This window comes from Salminus brasiliensis, chromosome 1, assembly GCF_030463535.1.
Source record: "Salminus brasiliensis chromosome 1, fSalBra1.hap2, whole genome shotgun sequence".
Taxonomy (NCBI): Eukaryota; Metazoa; Chordata; class Actinopteri; order Characiformes; family Bryconidae; genus Salminus; species Salminus brasiliensis.
Window position 1 is genome coordinate 80,286,837 of NC_132878.1, and position 24,365 is coordinate 80,311,201.

At 42.1% G+C, this 24,365-nt stretch overlaps 1 protein-coding gene across 10 annotated transcripts in view; it reads left to right on the plus strand.

The window, feature by feature from the left end:
* dip2ca (disco-interacting protein 2 homolog Ca) overlaps positions 1 to 24,365 on the plus strand; it is a 149,018-nt gene that overhangs the window by 76,569 nt on the left and 48,084 nt on the right. For 5 of the 10 annotated variants that reach the window (XM_072690605.1, XM_072690620.1, XM_072690613.1 and 2 more), the window contains 8 exons: positions 898 to 1,023; positions 1,971 to 2,219; positions 7,821 to 7,946; positions 14,761 to 14,895; positions 17,997 to 18,116; positions 18,645 to 18,842; positions 23,027 to 23,118; positions 23,385 to 23,495. In XM_072690605.1, the coding sequence (XP_072546706.1) occupies positions 898 to 1,023; positions 1,971 to 2,219; positions 7,821 to 7,946; positions 14,761 to 14,895; positions 17,997 to 18,116; positions 18,645 to 18,842; positions 23,027 to 23,118; positions 23,385 to 23,495 (1,157 nt within the window). The remainder of the gene's footprint in view (positions 1 to 897; positions 1,024 to 1,970; positions 2,220 to 7,820; positions 7,947 to 14,760; positions 14,896 to 17,996; positions 18,117 to 18,644; positions 18,843 to 23,026; positions 23,119 to 23,384; positions 23,496 to 24,365) is intronic. The other 5 variants (XM_072690630.1, XM_072690642.1, XM_072690659.1 and 2 more) reach the window with 2 other exon arrangements.

Sequence of the window (24,365 nt, forward strand, 5' to 3'; positions counted from 1 at the left end):
TATGGCTTGTAGCTCACTCATTCACATACCTAGTTAGTCATGTTTAGCAGGCTGAACTTTATCGTTAAGGGGTGCTAAGCTAATTACAATAACAAGAACATTCTTATATCATATTAAACAAAAGCGTTTAAAGGAATTTGGTGCCTGACCATTAGGCTGACATAGTGATTTATCTATTTTAGTTAGATGTAATGTATCACTCTTCTTAATCAATGAAGTAGTATGCTGTCTTTATTGTTGGCTGCACTGTGATACTTTCTGGATGCACACGTTTAGAACACCATGTACAACACTATAAAAAAAAGAAACAAAAGAATGATAAAGGGTGACCAGAGTGGGGGTATATTTTATATGTATTTTCATGCAGAGAAATGTTGTTTTTAACAGAAACTACAGATTTCAAAAATTCAAACAAAATACAATCAAAAAATGTCTTATTTAATTAGCTGGCATAAAGTAAACAAATACTTCTGTAGAGCTGGATCATTAGAGGCCATGTCTGTGTCCGTTTGAGGAACAGTGCCATCCTTTAATTTCTTTTCCCTGTGAACATGGTAGTGGGTGCAGGGTACTGTCAGCTATGCTGTCAGCTTTTAAACACGCACACACACACACACACGCACACACACACACACAAACACACAGATTCTCTCTCCATTCTCTCTCTCACTCTCTCTTGCACTACACAGTAAGATGACTCAGTAAGCCTAGTGCACATAAGGGCTGGAGGTGGTGCCTTGGCTTCTGTGACGGCCCCTCCGTCACTCTGCTCATGTCACAGTGTGTTTCAGCTGTTGGTTTTCAGTCCACAGCCATTGTAAGCACCTAATGAAGTTGTTTGTGGACCCGCTTCTTTGTTTCTCTGTTCTCACTCTGCTCTGACTCGCTGTCCCGCAGACGTGCACACAGAAGCGGTACAAGCGGCCCTCGCCAAACACAAGGAGAGGAAAGTGGCTGTCCCCATGCCGTCAAAACGTCGCTCTCTGGTGGTCCAGACCTCCATGGATGCCTACACCCCTCCAGGTGAGCCTCATCTCCCACCCTCACCTCAGAGACATACACTGCTTGTCAAAATTATGGGGCGGTCTAAATTTTTCAAAGTCTTCTTAAACTGATGATCGTTTTCTTGCTCAGTTTACAGTTATATAACATATCAAACTGTTGGGATAGGAAGATTTTACAAAACGTGCTTTTAACAGTAACTTGGTAGTCGGCAAAACATAAAACCTGTAGATATGTAATGAGCAATATTTACATCCAATTGACTTTTATTCTTGCATTGATAGGCCCAGCTCTGCCCTTTTGGCTTTGTATTTGTTTTATAGTCAAAAACATTAAAATTTTCTGAGACTCCCAAATGGTGCAACTGTCTAAGTGGGGACCCAATCATCATCATGTGGCTGGGAGTACAAGACATCACAATTTGGCCCTCTCTTTCCCACAATCACTCAGCATAATGCCAGCTAACTTAGTATATTAGCATATATATATAATATCTTATAGATAAATATATATAATTAACAACTGTTTGTAAAGATGCGGTTGGCTGGCTTAACATGTCTTGCAGTAACTGCAACTCCTCAATTTCCAAGTGCTTGTAGCATTGTGTGAGACCAAGCTACTGGGTGGGAATTGGGCAATGGGAAAATTGGGAAAATCTAATTGAAATAACCTCTTCTTCTATTGAAAGTCCAGAAACCTTTTTTCTGAACTCTTGGCAGAATTTCTCTGCTTATTTCAGGTAACTTAGAGTAAGAAGTAATTAAATGAAACTAGAAGAAGGTGTCTCATGGTGTATATGCCACAGAGACTCGAGCAGGATTGCCGAAATAGTCTCAAAACATAAAGTAGTCAATCACAAAAACAAAGTAATTTGTCCCAAGACTTTTTGACGGCAGCGTATGCTTTACATGTACATTTAATCCACCGTCTGGGCTGAGCGTCGAGTGGGTGTGAGTGACTCTCACTAGGCCTCTCCCCGCTCTCGTCCATCCTGCCCCCCCTGACAGACACGTCGTCCGGCTCGGATGAGGAGGGCGGCCAGGGCGAGGGGACGCCCACGTCCAGCCAGGGCAGCGTCAGCATGGACCACTGGATCAGCCGCGCCATCCACCAGGGCTCCACCACCTCCTCCTCATCCTCCAGCACGCAGAGCGGCGGCAGCGGGGCAGCGGGACGCCTGGCCGATGTCCTTGCCCAGACACATGTCAGCAAGTCAGGTAGCTCCAGCACCACTTCCTTCCTCTTCCTCATCCTCCTCCACCTTCTCCTGCTCTCCTGCTGCTTTATGCCGCCTTAACTCCTTCTGCTGCCTTTAAACTGTCTACGTCTGCCTCTGTCTGCTGTCAGCTTCCCGTCCTTTTCCTTTGCTTCCTATTTGCTTTCCTGTACGTCTGCGTGCCTCCAGCTTACCCACGCTTGGTGCGATTTACCTGCTTTATTTCCTTATGCTTATTGATGTCAGCATCTGCTTTTTGTACTTTAGCTCTCTTTCTGAAGGCTTTTTTTGGCAAAGAAGCTAATTTATGTAATTTCCCTTACCTCAAACGTAGCCCGTCAACCAAGATTGCTTTGGTATCTGAAGTTTGCTTCAAACGTTTTGAACAGGCATGAAGAGGGCTGCCTGTACAGCTTTCCCCAATGTAGTATCAAGTATTGAGACCAACCTTAATTTATTATTATTCTTTTTTTTTTTTGTCAAAACAACCATTAAGTACAAGCTATTCATTGTCAGGAGGTATTTCTGAGGGGGTTAGATATAAGACAATCCTTACCTAATGAAGTGGAAAGACAAAAGTGACTGGTAGTTTAAAAGTGTTTCAAACATACAGAAAAAATGAGAAAATGAGAAAATGACTCAACACTGTGGGTCTAAATCAAGAAGCTCCACATTTTAAAAGAACAACTGAAAGTACAGATGTTTTCAGAACAATGGACTGAACACCCCATAGTCCTGGCCTCCACATCACTGAATGTGTTTGAAATTAGTTGGATGGTGAGAAGCTGGCTAGAGAAGACTTTAGCTTCTAAGATTGGCATTTGGAGGTGCAGAAGGACCTCCCTGCAGATTTCAGCAGAGTCTCCTGAAAAGAATGGAAGCTGTAATGTAGGTAAAAGATGGACTCTGTAAACACTGAAACTCCTGAAATTAGATTCAGTTGTTGAGGCTTCTGTTATTTTCTGTTTTTCTTATGTTCCATGCTTTCCCCCCTGTAACTTACTGTACTTAATGGCTGTTTTTACTGCAATTTTCAAACTGAAGGGTGGTTTCTGAATTTTGCACAGCACTGTATGCAGCATACTTTCTGTCCATTTTCAAACGCTACCTGTTTGTCATTAGGTGTGAGGCACACTGCTAGAAGCACAGGAAGAAAAATACACTCTGTTAGACTCCACCACGAACACAGCCAGCGTGTGCTGCGCAGATGTTGAATCAATCCAGGCAGCTCGTTTTAAATGTAAACACAAGGCACAGTAGGAAAAGGAAAGACATTTACTGCCTGTTCTCCCACCCCCACACCCAAAGAGTGAAAAATGGGAAAGGCTTTTTTGAGGTTCATTGAGCCCCTCTTGCCCGTCTTGGACTGCATTATTAGCCGTATCAGGTGGGAGAGCTCCCCACGGTGAAGTTTAAAGTCTAGACTGAAAAAACAGCTCTTTCCCTCCGTCCTGCACCCTCGTCCTCATTTTGTTACATTCCTTCTTTCCTTTTTTCTCTGCTCTGATTCTCTCCTTCAGTTTTTCATTTTCTCCTTCATCTTCTTTCTTCTCACTCCATTGCCTCTGTCTGTTTTGTGTTTTCTCCTCATCTCTCCACTTTTATTCTCTCTCTCTCTCTCTCTCTTTCTCTCTCTCTCTCTCTCTCTTTCTCTTTCTCCCTCTCTCTCTTTCCTATCTTTGTCCCCCTCACATGATTATGTTGTGGCACTATCTAAAAGCAGACAACCGGACAAAGAGAACAGGAGGGCTTGCGGTATCTGGAACGCTTCCAGAACTTTTAGCTTGTGGCTATTTTGGACGATCATGGAGGTGGCATAAAGGCAGGCACATTCCATTGGCAATATTAGACGCAATTATGGTATTATCATGATATTGTTATAAAGTATGTTATGTGAGCACTATAGCGACTTTCATCTGTTTCAGCAAAACACAACCTTTAGCTTGCAGGGACCAGCAGCCTGCTCTGCTTTGTCGAGTGTTGGAATTAAAAGGAATTGAATGGTAATAATGGAACAATGTAGACTAGTCTGAACATGAACATCCTGCCGTAAGTTATAAAATGCAGTAAACGAAATTACAATGGACATATATGGACAAATATACATACAGCACACCTAATATTAGTTAAAGGTCCCTCATGAGGTTGTACTTTGACTAGACACATTTGTTCATCAACCATCAAAAAGATTCTGACAGGATTCTGGTTGAAAATCTGACCATTTGTCTTATCAAAGCAGGGAGAATTAGGGTTTAGTTCAGTTAGTTGATTTCCTTCTAAACAAAGTCCACATATTTTCCATAGGGTGGAGGACAGGTCTTTGGAAAGACCTTTTTTCTAAAGATTAATGTTAGCCTGCTTTTTTTATTCTGCAACTACCTTTGATATGTGTTTGGGGTCATTGTCCTGTTGGAACACCCAGTTGTGTCCAGGTTTCAGCCGTCCAGCCACTGATTTGAGGTTTGGGGTTATGCTGAAGAATTCTGAGGTAGTCCTCGTTCTTTGTTATTCCATCTACGTTGTGCAATCTACCAGTTCCTGTTGGCAGAAAAAAAACAGCCCCAGAGTGTGATGCTACCACTCCCATGCTAAACAGTTGATACTATGTTTTTGGGGTTGAATGCCTCACCTCTGCTCCTCCAGACATACCTCTGGTCATTGATGCCAAACTAATCAATATTTTTTCTTTCATCTTCTCGGCCCATTACTTTTTCTCGACTTTAGCTGAGACTGAAGGCATCAGTTCTGGAGCAGGGGCTTGGGTTGTTTCTTACCATTTGAACTGATTTCCTCTCAGCTGTGGCAGTTTGGGTCTTCTTCTAAACCTGTGGCTACCAGAATCCCCCAATAACTTGTTCTTAGCTATAACTTTTTGAACTGATGATATTGCAGTTTGCACTTGTTTAGAAATTGCTCTAAGAAACATTCATGGCTTGAAATCTAAAGTTATCCTTCTCAGCAAAAAATATGCAAAGCATTATGCAAAAAAGTAATGAAATTTAAATGAAAACCTGTGCACTGCCTTCTTGTTTTTTCTATTAAAGATGTATGTTATACACTCATTCTGTGCCAGAAACAGAACAGTTAAAAAAAATCACTGAAAGTCCATGAATCTGTTAAAAATAGACAATCATCACCTTTGAAGTATTGCATATAGCTTCATAGCTGTTTTGACTAAAAATAAATTAAATTAAAGATGTTCTCAACTTTTGCACAATACTACATGGGGCATATCTGTAGCAGCCATCTTCATTGCCTTATTGTCCAGACCTAGTTCAGGATCTGCATCACTTCAGTGTCATACCAGCTACCATAGAGCATGGAATGCATTTTTGGTAGGTGGGGTCAGGCATTGGCCCACCACCTCTTCCACATTTGAATGCTGGCCATCCTCAGTGCTGGTCACAGTTGCCTTCTCAGCTGGCTTTGATTAGAAGAGATCTGTTATCATTTTGCAGCACTTATTTTGGGAGAGCATTTATGCTGCTCCTACAATTCTGTAACAGTTAAACTACTTTGGTTTGATTAAACTCAAATCAGTGCAGCGTTAAGCTCATCATGTAGGCCCCCTTGTGTTGTTATAGCTAACGTCTAGAGCACTGTATAACAACATAGAGATCAAGCTAAAATGATGATAATGCTGGCAGAGTTGTAGAACCACAATACTGCCTTAGCCATAGCTCTCGTTGTGGTGGAGTGTTACTGGGTGTATATTATTGTATTATTTTTATTTCTTTCTAAATAAAGGTGTCATAAACATTTGCTTAGTCAGAATAACAGAAGTGACTGAGGTGTGAAGAGTATCCTTATGCATTGTTAGATCTTTTTTTTTTCATTTAAAAATATGCGCTACAGGGCTTCTGAGTGGCACTACTGTCTATGTGTTGACCCTCTTATCAAGATATCACAAGGTCATCCATGACCCAGAGTCCAAGAGAACGTAATTGGCTGTGCCTGCTCTGGGTGGGTAGGATGGCCCTCCCTCTTTCCCATTAATCAACATAACGCTAGCCGGAGCAGGCATCCGTTAGCTGATATCACAGGATTGGCCACTGATTTTGCGTGAGCAGGAGAATCTCCCTCCTCCTCCTTTTTCTATGCCTCCTGTTTAACCAGGATTTTGTCCCTCTTCTCTAATATGGGGTTTCAGGAGTCCTCCATGATTGACTGCAGATTCAGAACACCAACTTCCAGTCCAAAACCTGTCCAATTAATTCCCACACACAATGATTTCCCACCTTTCATTCAGAAATACACTAAATGGACAAAAGTATTGGGACACATAATCACCTCTTAATCATTGTGTTCAGATGTTTCATTTAGTCCTATTGATACAGGTGTATAAAATCAAGCACCTGGCCATGCAGTCTGCCTTTACACACATTAGTGAAAGAATGGGTCGTTCTGAGGAGCTCACTGATTTCCAGCGTGGTGCTGGAAAAGGATGCCACCATTGCAACAAGTCAATTGGTGAACTGGATATTCCACCATCAGCTGTGAATGGCGTATAGGCCTGTCAATTGTCCAAAAAATAATTGGGATAAACAATATTATTGTAATTTATACTTTAATTAATAAAATAACACACAAGCTGGTTCATGTTAATGGTCTCTACTTGCTCATACTTCTCAAAGCCAAACTGCTCCCACACCGGAGCTGTGAAATGTGTTCGGAAACCCTTAAGTCCATTAACTTCCTCTTCTAAACTCTCTGGCTGGAATTATGCAGTCTTTGGGGGGAAAAACAGCAATTAGCGTCGAGTAACCCGTAACGGATCACAGAACACACGTTTTCTGTGTCATGGATCATTTTTCAGATCAGCAAAAAAGAAAAAAAAGGGGATGATTGATCTCCGCTTTGATCTTCCACTGTGTGAAGGACTTTCAGTGTGTATGTGGTTAGTGGTGTTCGCTCTGCATCCCCAGGAGGCTTGTTATTTTTACATATAGACTGAAGACTGATATTGTTTCGTAACAGGGACAACACAATTAAAAATATAAATGTAATTGAAAATTAAGAGCATTTATTAAGGCAATAATTTAAGTAAATTAAAGCCAAATTAAGCAGTGTTTTCAAATGTTTCCTAAAAGTGTATTAAGTTTTACTGTTTGGCAAAAAGTGGAACCAGAAGACCACTATCAGCATAGCTAAGATCACAATCGTGTCTCTTTTCATTTCACTGATTACAGACCTGTAAATGCTTGAGAGGCTCATGTTCATGCAGCAGCGTTTTTATGGTTAGGATGAATAATAGGTTTTCCACAAAGGTAAGCTAGATTGGTGCCTGTTTTGTGATCCATGAGCTATCCTTTCTGTTTGATGGATCATGGGAGTGTGAAGGGAGGGGTGTGTGTACACAGTACAGCTTGTGTAGGCAGCCTGAATCATAACCTCCCAGCTCCCCCCCTGCTCCCCCAACCCCTTCATGTGAGCCATGCTGGACCATGCTGTGCTCCGTGGGGAACATGGCAGCGCCCATGCTCCAGTCATTCGCCTCCCCTACTTGCCCCTCCATGCCTGTGGCCGGTTGACCCGTCGTCAGCTTTTAAGGTTCTGGTTCTCTCCCTATTCCCCTTCCTCCTCCTCCTCCTTCCACATCCAGGGCCGATTGCTCACCTCTCGTTGAAGCGGAAAACTATGCTCGGCGTAGCTGAGAACGGCAACTCGCTGCGTCGCTCCTGTGAGTTCGGATCTGACCTCCTCTGGCCACCCCCCTTGGAGTCGGATGGTCAGTATAAATTCCTCCCCCTCAACACACACTCTGCCCCACTCCACCTTCTTCATCCCTCTTCATCCAGACCGCCTCGGCATCACTGTGTCCTGTGCGTGGTTCTCCGTGTCTGCACAGGACTACGGGCTGTTTAGTTTGTGTGTGTGGTGTGTATATGGTGTGCGTGGTTGTGTGTGTGTGTGTGTGTGTGTGTGTGAAGGAGCTGCTTCATGTGCTGATGGTGTGTCTGACCATCAGCTGTTCTGTGTTTGTAAGGACTTTAGAGATGTCCCCCCGATGGCCCTGCGCTTCTGTATCTGCTGTTGTTATCCCAAGATACAAAGTGTGACAAGAGCGACGCTCTTTGTGTTTTCTGGACTTTCTGTGGTTTTGTGGTGGGTACACAAAGTCCAGCGTGCTTGATTCTATTTATTCTGTGGTAATGGGGCTTCTATTCAGTCTGCTTTTAGATGCTCCGTCCATGCTGTCTGCGTCTGTGTTTATGTGTGTGTGTGTGTGTGTTTTTAATGTTCTTTTCTGGCCCTGTGTATATATGTATAATTGTTGGTCTGGTGTTTCATTACTTTCCTAAATTGCTGCTTGTGTTGTGTGTCCCCATTTCCACATGCATGCTGACCTTAGTGTGATGAGTTATGTTGACTGTTAAATGTTGTGATGTACTTATAAATGAGATCTTTCCTTACAGCAATGTGTTGTCACTGTCATACACTATTTAAAGGAACGGCACGTCCAGTGGTTTTAGAGCGATGCCGTGGGAGAACATTGAACAGCTTCTTCCTAAAACTACTTATCCGTTTTCATGAGGATTCTGACATTTACCAATGTTTTCTTATTTGGGATTTCTTCAATTTACGCGGACAATGGGATCCATCATTATCAGAGCAGAGCTGTGAACAATTCCACGCTTTAAAAACCCATCATAAATCTGATGGAGACCTTTTCTTAGGACCTTTCTCAAGAACAAATTTAAGGAAATTGTTATGAAAATATTGGTAAATGAGGCCCCATGATTTTATATATAGGTCACAGAGACCTGTGTGTGTGTGTGTGTGAACAAACTTTCAGTTGGGAAAAAAAACCTTTTCATCAAGTGAAGGTTCTCAAACCTTTAAAAGGGTCTCAGACCTTTAGAAGGTTTTATGACATTGCTCAAAGAACCATTTAAAGTACCTTTATGTTTAAGAGTGTAGCAAAACCCTGTGATTTTACAACATGTGCTCTTAATGCTCTTGATGTTAAAGAGGAATTTCAGCAGTTTCTTAATATTGCATAATTCTTTCTGTAATTTCTTTACAGCAGTGGTAGGTGATAAGAACCAGGAATCACTGTGTCTACACAGTCTACAATACAAATGTACAAGTGTATTTTATTTACTCTACAGGAATGACTGCTGAACCTACATGTTGATGTGATGGTAAACTAGTGGTAAATGTGAAAAAATGGGCTCAAAACTAAACACAGTATGAGCCAAAACATATTGAATCCATTTCATATATGAAACATATATATGAAACATATATATATATATATATATATATATATATATATATATATATATATATATATATATATATATATATATATATATATGAATTATATAAAACATATACAGTGAGTCCAAGAAGTATTTGATCCCTTGCTGATTTTCTTTGTTTGCCCACTAATAAAGACACTATCCTTCTGCACTTTTAATGGTAGATATATTCTAACATGGAGAGACAGAATATCAAGACAAAAATCCAGAATATAATTTTAAAGAATATATTTTAATTAATTTGTATTTCAATGAGGAAAATAAGTATTTGATCCCTCTTGCCAAACACACTCAATACTTAGTGGCAAAGCCTTTGTTTGCAAGCACAGCGGTGAGACGTTTGTTGTAGTTAACCACAAGTTTAGCACACACACCAGGGGGAATTTTGGCCCACTCTTCTTTGCAGATCCTCTCTAAATCATGAAGGTTGGTGGGCTGTCGCTTGGCAACTCTGACCTTCAGCTCCCTCCATAGATTTTCGATCGGATTGAGGTCTGGCGACTGGCTGGGCCACTCCATGACCTTAATGTGATTTTTCTTGAGCCAATCCTTTGTTGCCTTTGCTGTATGTTTAGGGTCGTTATCATGTTGGAAGACCCAACCACGGCCCATTTTCAGATCCCTGGCAGAGGGGAGGAGGTTGTCCCTCAGGATTGTGCGGTACATGGCTCCATCCATCTTCCCAGTGATGCGGTGAAGTAGCCCTGTACCCTAAAACATTATGCTTCCACCTCCATGCTTGACGGTGGGCACAGTGTTCTTGGGGTCATAGGCAGCATTTTTCTTCCTCCACACATGGCGGGTGGAGTTGAGGCCAAAAAGTTCAATTTTGGTCTCGTCTGACCACAAAACCTTCTCCCAATAACTTGGTTCATCTTTCAAATGATCATTGGCATACTTGAGGCGCGCCTCCACATGTGCTCTCTTCAGCAGGGGTACCTTTCGGGCACTGCAGGATGTGAATCCATTGTTGCGCAAAGTGTTGCCAATTGTTTCCTTGCAAACTGTGGTCCCAGCTGCCTTCAGGTCATTTGCTAACTCCTGCCGAGTGGTTGCAGGACGATTTCTGACTGTTCTCAGCATCATTGCCACCCCACGAGGCGAAATCTTCTTTGGAGCACCGGGCCGAGGTCTGTTGATTGTCATGTTATACTCTTTAAACTTTCTGATAATTGCACCAATAGTTGTTACTTTCACATCCAACACCTTACTAATCTTTTTGTAGCCCATTCCAGCTTTGTGAAGGTCAACAATTCTGACTCTGAGGTCCTGTGACAGCTCTTTGGTTTTACCCATGTTGGAGACTTGAAATCTGTGTGATCTGTCTGATTCTGTGGACAGGTGTTTTTCACACAAGTGATTAGTGAGAACAGGTGGCTTCAGGTCAGGTAACAAGTTGATTGGGAGTGTCTAACTGGTCTGTAAAAGCCAGAACTGCTAATGAATACTAAGGGATCAAATACTTATTTCACTCCATGAAATACAAATCAATTAATATATATTCCTTAGATTTATTTTCTGGATTTTCTTTTTAATATTCTGTCTCTCCATGTAAGAATACATCTACCATTAAAAGTATAGAATGATCATGTCTTTATTAGTGGGCCAACGAAGAAAATCAGCAAGGGATCAAATACTTCTTGGACTCACTGTATATATAAAAAAAAATTTTTCCTTTAGAATATTTGCATTTGTATGCAATTGTAAGTTTGAGGGGCATTTAATGCTTCAGGCTGGCCACCATTCTGAGCAATTTAAACTTGGTAGAACTTAGTGGAACGTAGCCTTTTGAATTATAGCCATCAGAAGAAGTTTATTCACATCTTAGCCATTTAATGATGCACTTAAAAATGCATACAAAAAAAATAGCTTTTTTAATTCTGTCCATGCGTCTCGAAGTGGAGTTATGAAATAACTGAATTTTTAAAGGAGGAACATGCCTGAAGCTCCTCCTTCTGTCAGTCTAATTTATTATAAATTTTATCTCTACCCTTTCTTTTCTTCACATTTAAGTATTCGCAAACTCACCACCACCTTGTCACCATCCTTTAACTCAGTCAGATTTCTTATTCTTAGCTTCACTTTTCAGAGAGAGGTCTGGCCTTCTACCGCAGTGTCCAAACTGTCAAAATGTAGTTGAAAGGTGTTAATATGACAGTGACAATATGTTGTGCTTGAAAGAAATTTAAATCTGATTTATTATAAGAGATGTTTAATTTAGTTGGTTGTAGTGTTGGAGGCTCAAACTGCAGGCATCAAGTCAGCAATCAAAGACATTTTTGGGTTGATTGATGCCGTATCACGCTAGAGAGTCTCTGTAACAGGCCTGCAGTTTGAGCCCTGGTAATAAGGCCTTTGACTGACACAGACTAGACCCGCTGATTCCTCTCCCAGGCATTGGTGCCATATGATTTCCAAGTCGAAACTCTTTTGCTGTCCTTCTCGCCCCCTGCAAACTCCTCTGGGCTTGGTGGGAACTCATTAACGCCTGCGTCAGTGAGAAAGAAAGTGTGAGTGAGCGAGTGTGAGCGGTCGCCGGGCTATTTTCAGTGACGTTACGTAAGCAAAGAGGCTGTTTGGTGTTTCCTCTGACACTCACGCCTGATAGATGGGACGGGTTGGGGTTAGGAGTGGGGGAAGGGGGAGGGTAGATGTAGGGTAGATTGGTAGGAGCAGTGCCGATCCAGGGCCTTCAGAGACACTAATCAGGCTAGCTTATATACAGTACCAATCCAAAATGTTTGGACACCTATCTGAATGTACAGTAGGTTTATCAGGATCTTAAAGACGTTTGATCTGAAGGCAATGGAAGCTTATATCCCTCTGGAAGCTTATATTGTCTCTCTAAGGTGAAAGAATCACAAGTCTGCTGGCTGGTTGCAGTATCCAGTAGCTAGACTACTAAACACTTATGTTTAATGGTATATATATTCAAAATAGATAAATAATATATTCAAAATAAGATCAAAGTACTTTTTAATTTAGAGCTTTAATTAAATTTAGAGATTGAGAATGCTAAGCCATAATCATTATATCCACTTAATTACTGTATGCCTCATTGTTCAGTCCCTAGTCATTTCAAGACTTGACTTCTGCAGCTTCCTTCTGGCTGGTCTTCCCTTGCACACCATTAGGCCCTTGCAATTGATCCCGAATGCAACAGCACAGGATGTCTTTAACAATTCTAAGTTTAGCCATGTAGCTCTGCTGCTGGGTTCTCTTCACTGGCTTCCTGTAGCTGCGTCCCACATCAGATTCAAAACCCTGACTCTGGCCTACAAAGCCAAGAATGGACCAGCCCCTCCGTATTTGATGCCAGTGGTCAAAAGCTGATCCTGTACCAAGAGCCTTTGGTGCTTCAAGTACGGCTTGGCTTGACCCGCCATCCCTTAAGATCCACGGAAGACAAGCGTCCAGACTTTTTTCTGTCCTGGCACTAAAGTGGTGGATGAAACTTCCCCTGGGTGTCTGAACGGCCTGCTGTCTTCAAACACAGACTGAAGACCCACCTCTTCTAAAAGTACTTGGGCAAAGTGTAGTGTATGTGGAGTACTGTGGGATCCATACTGACTTTTATATTTAGTAGTATCTAAGCTTAGATATATCTTTGGATCCTAGTCTATTCAAACTAGCTAAAGATATTAATTCACATATGAATGTAATGGCTGATATATTTATTTGTATATGTTACAATATTAAACTGCCAAAATGGTTCAAAAGCCCATCCCTGGTGGGAGTACAGGTAAGGTTACTGGTAAAGGAAGAAAAAGGGTGGCGAGATAATCGGAGGCTAATGTAGGGCTTACAACGTGTGTTACGAAGTGTTACGTCAGGTAGCAGGAACAATAGGAGCTCTGCTAGTGGTCGTGGTCCCTGGGTATATGTGTTTGAGTGTGTGTATGTGTGTGTCTGTGTGTGTGTGTGTGGACGTAGCCTATGGCCCGCGCACTACCTCAGTCACACTTTCAGTGAAGACCTCAATGTCTCACAGTCTTCCTCATTTAAACACAAACTCTGTCGCGCTGTCTGCATCTGAGTCTCTCTCTCTCTCTCGCTCTCTTCTTCTCTTGCACTGTCTCTCTCACCCGCTGCCCACAGCCAGCCACCGACAGCAGCCCTGACTCACTCGTCTCAGCTGTATGACTAATACATGCATTTTTATCAAAGATTTAATCCAAATAGAGAAATGCTGCTGCAGAACTGCTGAACGAAATTACGCAACCATTGATCGAATCAGGCTGCGCTTCTCTCCGGCTATGAATTCTCTAAAACGCGTTACCTGAGTGATTCTCCGCTCTGCCGAATGCAACATCGGAATAAGCCTCTTTATTAAGTTATGATGTCAACGTATTAAACAAGACGTAACATGATTTAAGTGCTTTTCTTTGTAACGAAACCAGAGGACGGGCAAGTTAAATCGAAACGGCTCCCTCTATTTGTCATTGAGCTTGGCAGATGCGCCGCTCAGGGCCATCTTGATGTTTTATTGCGGAGGTGACGCGGCTAGAGCTGAGGCCTCATTGGCATTCTACCCCCGTGCCTCTTTCTCTCCCACTCTCTCCCTCTCTCTCTCTCTTTCTTTCCGAAAGCCAAAATTGCACACCGGCCGCACTCTTCTCACCTAGCCGCTCGATTGGGGCGTAATGGAGCGCACGTAATGTTGGACAACCAATGACAGTTTACGAGCTCGCAGAGAGCCCACGGCGTGACCATCCAAACGTTAGTTTCATGAAAAGAATAGAAGAAATGCGTCAGATTGATGGCCTCTGATTCACCTGCAGACGGTGTCGGCATCATAACCGCGTCGTCCGGGGGCCGTAGGAACTGATATGATAGAAGCATCCACTCTGGAGGAGTCTCTTTAATGTATCAGTGAGACCTGGGAGGAATGAGTGGTGAATAATAGGCCGCGGACAGCTGAGGATTTACAATCAGCGAGAGAGAGAGAAGGAGAGAGTGAAAGAATAAAGCCCAGAGGAGTAACAGAGTGGAAGTAAAAGGGACTGTAATTACGGAGAGGAGGGGAAAAAAGCTCTCCTCTGTGTCCTCCATCTCCTCTCCATCCATCTCCTCCTCAGACATATGCATGTTTTGAAGAAATCACTCTCACCCCTCCCTCCTCCAGCCCCTCTTTCAGCCCCTCTTTCCGCTCTCTCCACTGAACAATGTGCCAAGTGTCTGTGGGCCCTTTGTCAGAGGGAGGTGGGGCGATACGGGGTCTCATCTCTCTCTTCCTGTCCTCTAACCTCTGACCCCTGTGCTTCCTCCAAAATACAGAGAACCACTCGGCCCCGCCGGACGTCACCACCTACACATCGGAGCACCCAGTCCAGGTGGAGCGACCGCAGGTGTCCACTGTGCCCCGGACCACGCCCAAATACGGCAATGCTGAGCTCATGGAGACCGGAGATGGTGAGGACGTGTGTGTGTATGTGTGTGTAAACATCTGCAACCGATTATATACAGTACAACCAGCAGTGAAATCCAAAGTTATACACAGTACAACTAGCAGTGACGTGTAGTTATATACAGTACAACTAGGAGTGAAGTGCAGTTATATACAGTACAACTAGCAGTGATGTGCAGTTATACACAGTACAACTAGCAGTGAAGTGCAGTTATACACAGTACAACTAGCAGTGAAGTGCAGTTATACACAGTACAACTAGCAGTGACGTGCAGTTATACACAATACAACTAGCAGTGAAGTGCAGTTATACACAGTACAACTAGCAGTTACGTGCAGTTATACACAATACAACTAGCAGTGAAGTGCGGTTATACACAGTACAACTAGCAGTGACGTGCAGTTATACACAATACAACTAGGAGTGACGTGCAGTTATACACAGTACAACTAGCAGTGACGTGCAGTTATACACAATACAACTAGCAGTTACGTGCAGTTATACACAGTACAACTAGCAGTGAAGTGCAGTTATACACAGTACAACTAGCAGTGACGTGCAGTTATACACAATACAACTAGCAGTGACGTGCAGTTATACACAGTACAACTAGCAGTGAAGTGCAGTTATACACAGTACAACTAGCAGTTACGTGCAGTTATACACAGTACAACTAGCAGTGACGTGCAGTTATACACAATACAACTAGGAGTGACGTGCAGTTATATACAGTACAACTAGCAGTGAAGTGCAGTTATACACAGTACAACTAGCAGTGACGTGCAGTTATACACAGTACAACTAACAGTGACGTGCAGTTATACACAGTACAACTAGCAGTTACGTGCAGTTATACACAGTACAACTAACAGTGACGTGCAGTTATACACAGTACAACTAACAGTGACGTGCAGTTATACACAGTACAACTAGGAGTGAAGTGCAGTTATACACAGTACAACTAGCAGTGAAGTGCAGTTATACACAGTACAACTAGCAACTAGCATAGCAGTCTTATATATATATATATATTCTTACACTCTCAGAATATTAATTAATTAATTATAATTATATTTATTTAATTATTAATTAATTAAATTACCTTTAATTACATTTGCTTTAGCATTCTCTGTTGTCAGGTTCAGGTCTGCACTTGTGCTGTTTTTCTCTTTGTATCAGTGCCAAAAAAGTATAAAAACTTTTAAAGGGCTTTTTCCATAAATTGAGGTACACAACATTAATACATATTAAATATATTCTCTTCTACTTGAAAAACACAAATTTAACTGAAAGTGTAAGAAGACCCAAGAGTAAGAACTAATTTAAATATTATAAAATACTAATTTAGAGCTGTCAATATCTGCAGCTTCTGATGGTCATCAGTTACATGGATTGAAAAAATCCCAATCACAAGGAGCTGCACAGAACAATTAGCTACCATGCTACCAAAACATGTGCTTGTGCTCAAGTTCTTGTGGATGTTCATATATGCCCTACATGCCTCATACGTTCATTAGTCTGTGCATTCCAGGTGCCGTGCAGGGTAACATGGATGCTTGATGGACAGCTCTGTCTGCGTGAGCTCTCACACTGGTATCTGTAGTGATGGATCCTCTGAGATTAGGCCATGATTGAGAGCATTGATCTGCCTCTTTTATGACAGTTTAATTTGCTCCCCAGGGACGTCCCCAGGCGTCTGCATTTGACTGCATTTGTCTGAAGCATTAATCAATAACCTTGGCGGAATAGATTTGTTCGGAATGACGTGAAAATTCAGGCATTAGATAATAAGAAAACGGAAGAGTTTGGAGCAGAAAGCAGGTCTACCCAGCCAGCCAGCTAATTTGTTCTGACTTCCCTCAACTCAAGCAGCTCTGTTTGTTTACGCGTGCGGATGTGTGTGCGAGTTTGTTTGTTCGTTCGTTCGTGGGTTCATTCAGATGATTCTGTGTATGAACGCGAGTGCCTGTGCAAAAGGGAAATCTGGTTTATGTGAATGTGAGTTTCAGCTAAGCAACAGTACTTGCCAGAATTACAGATAACAATAACTGAAACCTTCCTGAATTTTAAAACAAGCTAAGACAGTAAGCCGTATGTGAGTTGCGGTGAGTGTAAACAGGCTTAAAAGTAAAACTCGGATGACATAGCCATGACACATCTCAATCATACATGACTGTTACTGTAATAAATTTACACTTATCCAGAGTGAATTTTACTGTAATGCAAGTGTTAAGTTGTAACATCATCACTGCTTGTAGTATATTGAGAATGACCCTGATTTGCAAGGTCACTGAGCATTGTTGATAACATAGACTTGATAAGAACAATGATAAATACAAAATAGTAATAAAAAGATCAATATGTTGAAACAAAGAATTGTCCTGGTGCAATGATCAGAGGGTCGCTGGTTCGTATCCCGATAACACTTCTAGCCTTTGGCATCCGGGGCCTCGAGAGAGTGCACTGGGTAGATGGCGCTTTCCCCCCACATCACTCAAGTGTGGCACTGGCCTGCTAGCCGGTCCGTCAGAGCCTGGTATTCTGTGCTTCCCTCCAGGGGCGTTGGTTGCCTGTTGATGTTGCATCAGTGGCACTTCGAAAAAGCTAAAGTTATTAAAACTAAAGTTATTAAATGAAAAATATTGTAGTAATATAAATACTAAAGTTATATAATGTATATATAATGTTTTATATGTATATATAAGAACTTACTGTTTGTGTGTTGGCAACTATGTCCATTTCAGAGAGCTTCAGAGAAATAGAAATTCTGTTGTGAATATGTGTGTTTCCGAGTGTACATGAGCACGTTATTGGACTGGAGTGATAATGGTAACTAAATTATACGTCGTGTCAGTGCGAAATACACTGATAGTCAAAATTAATTGCTTTGATGTGTCCAAGACTGATGTTCAGCAAGTGTTTGCCAGTTATGTTTTGGTGATCAACGCATGGGTTAGGTGATGCCATGAACACCATGACCATCAGATATAATTCCCATTAAGAAATATGGGGAACCTACACAATATTACTAGACACTTTTGGTGATCTTTTCTCTGCGAAATCCAAGTGTATGCACATGTATGTTAACTTCTGTGTAATCTGCAGGCGTTCCGGTCAGCAGTCGAGTCTCTGCTAAGATCCAGCAGTTGGTCAACACCCTGAAGCAGCCCAGACGGCCTCCGCTCCGGGAGTTTTTCGTTGATGACTTTGAGGAGCTCCTTGAAGGTACGCTCATGGAACTTCTGCAGAATATCTACAATGTTACAGGCCTTTAGAACAGTTCACACGCTGGATCTGTGTCTGTGTGTGCTTGCCTGTTTAACAAAAAATAGAATTGCAACAGGCCGCTTGGTATAGCACAGGCCTCTAGATATAGAAAATATTAAAAAGAATAATAATAAATCAGCGGTTACCTGATACTTTTACAGCAGTAAGTCTGGCAGGCAGAGGGCTTTTTATCAATAATTTATATAGTCTGTACTGGTCTAGGGTCTATTAGTATTATATTACATTGCATTTCGAATGTTTTTAGTGATCTGTAGTGGGTATTTGCCAGATATAGCGGTTTATGTACCTATATCACTTAAGGTTATGAGACCATTAAGTTTACATAATCACTTGATACTGGTTAATTGCTTAAAATGTCATTTTGACTACATTCTGAACACACAGGCACCAACATGCTTGCAACTGATTGATTGAATCTCTGAGCACATAATTACACTGCTTGCCCGGCGTTGTTTTCATGTGCAGTCCAACAGCCGGACCCCAACCAGCCTCGGCCGGAGGGGGCTCAAATGCTGACCATGCGAGGGGAGCAGCTGGGCGTGGTGACAAATTGGCCTCCGTCCCTGGAGGCAGCACTGCAACGGTGGGGCACTATCTCCCCTAAAGCCCCTTGCCTCACCACCATGGACACCAATGGCAAGCCCCTCTACGTCCTCACTTACGGTAACTCGACCCTAAGTCTTTTCACACTTCACTTCACATTACTCAGTAGTATGCCACAATGAATGGGCCAGTAGAAATGCGCCAAGGTAACTTTAAATAAAATCTTTTCACATTTGACAGTTGTAAAGTTGCTGTTTTTTTGTTTGACAGCAACAGCATGTTTTAGAGCAGATGAAGCCAATTGGCCACATTAAAGCACAAGAGGATAGAAGAAAATATGATGACTTTCAGTCAAACCAATACATTACCGAATCAACGGAATTATCACTAATAGCTCACCCCTTATGCTTAAGTTTGTTAAGAAAAAATACCTCCATTGAGATATTCAAATACTATTTGTTTAAAAATGCAAATATTTGAATAACAGAAATGTAAATACCATGTAAACCATTTGAACAGTCTTCTCATGCATTTTCAATGCTTATTTAACCACAAGTGATGAATACAGGCTTCGTGTGACTTGGTAAATTGCTGATGGTGGAAGATGCAGGGAGATTGTATGTTTTTTGTTTGTATTGATATGTGTGTGTTAATATATGTGTGTGCTGGTGAGGTGCTTGCCCCTCTGTCAGCTGAGCTCTCTCAGCGAGGATCCTGCCTCCAGCGTATCACGGGTGAGAGTGTGTGGGGGGGTTGCAGTGTTGAGTTGCTGTGTTTGTGTTTATGTGTGTGTGTTTTTGTAGTGAACAGCTCTCTCCTCTCATCTCTGTAGTGGTTAATATTTTTCTTCTCTGTTCCTCTGGGGGAGTGAGAGCAGCCTCATCTCTCTCTCTCTCTCTCTCTCTCTCTCTCTCACTGTGTCATACACATACATACACTCATACACACAATCGCCTCTGAAGGGCCAGCAAAGGATGTCTTTATTCCACCGTGTTGTAGAGCTGGTCAATTATATCATTATTGTTTGTTTATTTTATTGACTTTTCTACTGTCATTTGAGATTGTCTGTAGGTTTCCATATAACACTATATTTGGACACTTGTCTTTGAAAAGAGTTGAAAAGCGCAAATGGTTTACCTCAGATATTCTCTCGCTCTCCTTCTCTGTCTGCCAACGGCCATTCAGGGCAAGCCTATTTACAGAGCATAATTTGACTTCAGTTAGCTGTAATCGCTCTGGAACCTATTCGGCCTGTTTTGGTTTTAAAGCCAGTAATATAAAGCGACAGGTCATTTGCAGATATTGCCACAACTTGGAACACAACTTGGAATTAATGTTGAAAGGAAACTCTAGAAGTTTATTTATTTTTCTAATTTATGAAGCAGTCATGCTAAATAGCATGGCGAGCTCGGCCTTTTAAAGCCAGGAGGAAACGCGCTCCTGCCGTTAACGCTAGTGGTGCTACGAGGTGTGTACACATGCTGCAACTCACGCCACTTATTGACCTGTTTATTAATTAACCATTTGTTTACTGTTTAGTTATCCTGGAGTGTGTGAATACATATCAAGGTGCTGGTGCAGACCAGTGCTGGCATCTCTGGTGCTTTAGCTTTAAAGCAACACTATGGCCAGTTGGCATTTCTTGTTCCTGTGCTCCCCCTACAGTCAGAAAGCAGAATTTGAACTTTGAACGAAAACTAAAGGACATGTTTTTCTGGACAAGCTGAGTGAAACTGAACCGTCACTGAAAGTGAAAGAGATTTGTGGACTTATGTGGCACAGTATAATTACCAGATTTTACACAAATATGGCTTGATATGAAATGATATATGATAGATATGATACATATCTATAAAATGAAGATGATGATTGTGAATATTGCACTCCCACAGAGCAGAATATTTAGGTGATGCTTCATTTCATTCCCTTTCCCTTAATTCCTTCCAAATGAACTATTGTCAGTCACACCCACTGGCTAGTTCTCCCTATTATATGCTGCTACCATCACTAGGAGGCAGTGCTTCCTCAAGTCACCTGGAATCAACCACTGCATCTTTTCAAACTGCTGATAACAATATGTCACTGGACAGCTCAACACCATTGGAGGAGGATGCTAAGTTTGTTGCATGAGCTAACAGAAAATCCGAAAATCCATGTTGACTCGCATCACATTGAGTGGGGGTGCCATCATATCTACTTCAACTGAGTGGGCAAAATTATGCTTACATTGCTGGGAACTGAATTTGCAATGTCCTGACAACAGCTATCTCCTGTACACCAACTGATGCAAACGCATTCCCCGCTCTTTAGCTGGCCACATGTGGGCAAGTTTTTAAAAATTGAAATCATGTCCTGCTAAGTTCATTTATGATTAACAAATGCATTGATTTTTGATTAATCCAAATTTGTATATATATATATGAATAGATTTAGGTTTAAAATTGTATGTTTTCGGGGGTGATGAGGCAGAGATATTTAGCGTGTGTGTTCAATGTCGGCTGTGTCATAGAATATTTACATCCAACCAGATGTTTTTTTCCGCCTGTATTTTGAACTATGGAGGGACTGTTGAGTATAAATATGTTCACTGTTGGCCCGAGTCCCCGTAATCTGGCAGGGTAGATAACGAACAGGACATGAAGTTTTTTTTTACTGTATAAAGGAGCTTTTCCTTCATGTTTCAACGGAACGTTTTACACATTAAATTGAGCAAACACCAGATTCTGATTGGATGGATGCATCGCACTGGCCATATTCATTTGCATAAAGTTCGTCTTGGTTCAAATTTTCACTGCACCGTATCTCCCGGTTTCAACGTGCCAGACCCATCACGCACCGTCCGGTTGCATCTGACAAAACAAATGGGATACATTGTGATTCGACAACGTGCCAAAGCAGTGGAAATGCAGCATTTGGCAGTTGGAGCACTCAGGAACTGGCATGCACAGCATTGGTAACCTTGTAAAAATGAATGTCAGTGCTAATCCACATAGATTTCAATCCCATTTTCTACATTTTAAAGATGTTAATGTATCAGCATTGGCAGATATCCGGGGACAAATACAAGATTTCAGCATCAACCAACAATTCCTTACTCTGACTTTTTCCCCTTGGCTTGACATAAAAATGTGGACAAGCTCTCAAGGAATGTCTGTCTCCTCCTTCTTGATTTTTGGAATGCTGGAATATGTATCAAACTGTTTGCTTCATATCACCCAGCTCTACCATGCCCTCATTTCCTGTCCACTCCGCCCTTGTCTGGTCAGGTTGGGTCCACTGTCCGGATGACCCACCCAGCCCCCCACCCCGCTCTGGCTGCCTGTGGAGCTGTGAGTTGAGTCAGCAGGAGCTGTGCAGTGCTGGCTCTCAGACACACAGCAGCCAGCCTCCACCTCCACACACAAACACACACACACCCACATGCTGATCCGGGATGGGCCCGCTGTGCTCTCTGTGTGCCGGGCTGTGTGGGCCGAAGCTTTGTCTGAAAATAGAAAAGCCGGCTGCTTGTTTCTGTGGCGTCTCCTCTCGTCTCCTCTGTTTTTTCTTTCCTTCTCCTTACTCCTCCTCACTCTCTCTTTCTCTGTCTCACTCTCTCTCCGCCTCTCCTCCTCTGAAGCCTAGAGGGAATTTCAGGCAGCTCGTCAGCTCGTTAAAACCTCACCCAAATCAAAAGAGTAATTAACTTCACAGCGAATGCAGGAGCAGAGTGAGATTGATATCTCTCGCCCGCTGCTTGCTTCGCACTAGGGTTTTGTTCACGTCCTCTGTGGGAGTTTACGGCTGATAGCATGGGGTCAGAAATTCAGCTGGACCCAAGTGACATGCTTTATAGCGTTTTCAGTGTATGTGACTTCAGTTCTGGATCCAAATGGTATTCTCTATACCGTTATTGTACATATATGACTTTCTAAGAGTTTCTGGACCCTGGAGTGATACGCTTTATTACGTTATAAATGTGTATGACTTTGCCGACACGCTGAGCTCTGTTATGAAACTATCAATCGTAATGCTGTCCTCATCAGGAGGCAACTGAAATGTTCGGCATTTTATCTCTCTTTATCTCTTGAACGTGAGAGTTTTGGGAGCTTTGTACGTGGTGGTGTATGTTTTATGTTTGACCTTTCTCCTGGAGTTTAGGCTGCTGTTTCCTGTTGGAAGTACTGACTTCTCAGGGTATTTTAATCTGCTTAGCATAAAGGAGGCCTCTGACAATAGAAGGAGAAAAAGAAAGCACTCACAGGCTGCCGCTGGTGTGTGGGGTTTGTTCAGGATGTAATGCATGTGTCTGATCTGCATGGCAGGGAAGCTGTGGTCGCGGAGCATCAAAGTAGCCTACAACATCCTCCACAAACTGGGAACCAAGCAGGAGCCCATGGTCAGGCCAGGAGACCGGGTAAGCAACAGGAACAGTCAACGGAAGCCTATATTTTCACAAACATAGCAGAAATTAATTTATGAATGTATTTATTAACCCATGAAAGTCTGGAGTATTACTGTACATTTATATATACTAGTTATATGGAATTGCATAAGTAACTGCATGTTTCATTTACATTTCATTTACATTCCTCACCAGCTCATATCATCACTTCTGATGAGCTTGTACAGCCCCTGACACTTTACTCTCTCTCCCTCTCTTTTTTATCTCCGTGTGAGCAGGTGGCACTGGTGTTCCCTAACAACGACCCTGCCGCTTTCATGGTGGCCTTCTACGGCTGCCTGCTGGCTGAGGTGGTGCCCGTGCCTATCGAGGTGCCACTCACCAGGAAGGTGAGAACATGAGCAGGCCTGCCACAGCCTTTTAAAGCATCTACCAGGCGCAGCTGGTTCCTTTTGAGTGCACACTACATGCATCTGAGCCCTGATTTTCTTGTCATGGGTAAATCTGTTGGGATCTGCTACAAGCCCCCCGAACAGACTGGTGATTAATCTCTGCTTGTGCCCGTCAGGACCGCTCATTAATCCCTCTAAACCTAAGGGTGTGTATGTGGGGCCACACGTCAGTTCTGAACAATTGACATGTCAGTATTATAGTATCTACTAAATTATATAATAGTAAGAATGGGATTAAAGGGTTTAGGCTTGAGCAAGGTGATACTAGATGTTTTTTAAAATTATTAATTTACAGTAACAAATTCAGTATATGCCGTTTTTACTAGCGGGAGCAAGTTAAAAGGGCAAAAAGACATACATACTGCAAGTTTTGAAAAAAAAAATACACACACATAAACGCAAATGTTGTCGTTAGTGCAGTTGGATAGTGTGAGTCAGGAACTTTTTTGCAGTTTGAATTTATTTTGTGTTTGATATCCCAGTATTTTCTAATGGGATGGGCCTGATACTATAGCTGAGTCTATACCAGTATCTCAGTAAGTGAAATACTGTGTAAAATGTAGTCTAAATGTCTGATATTTCTCTTTTTACATTGTTCTAAAAATATTATAAGCTATTTTAACTAATGTAAGTAATAATATCTCATTCCAATAGCCAATTACTTTGCTTGTGTCAAGCATTATTTGTTGACAAAAGCTAAATTATTTATTCTTTCTTAAGTTAAAGCAACATTATGCGAGAATTGGAATTCCTTGCTTCTGGGCTCCTGCTGCAGTCTGGAAAATTTGCACATTGAGTCACCACTAA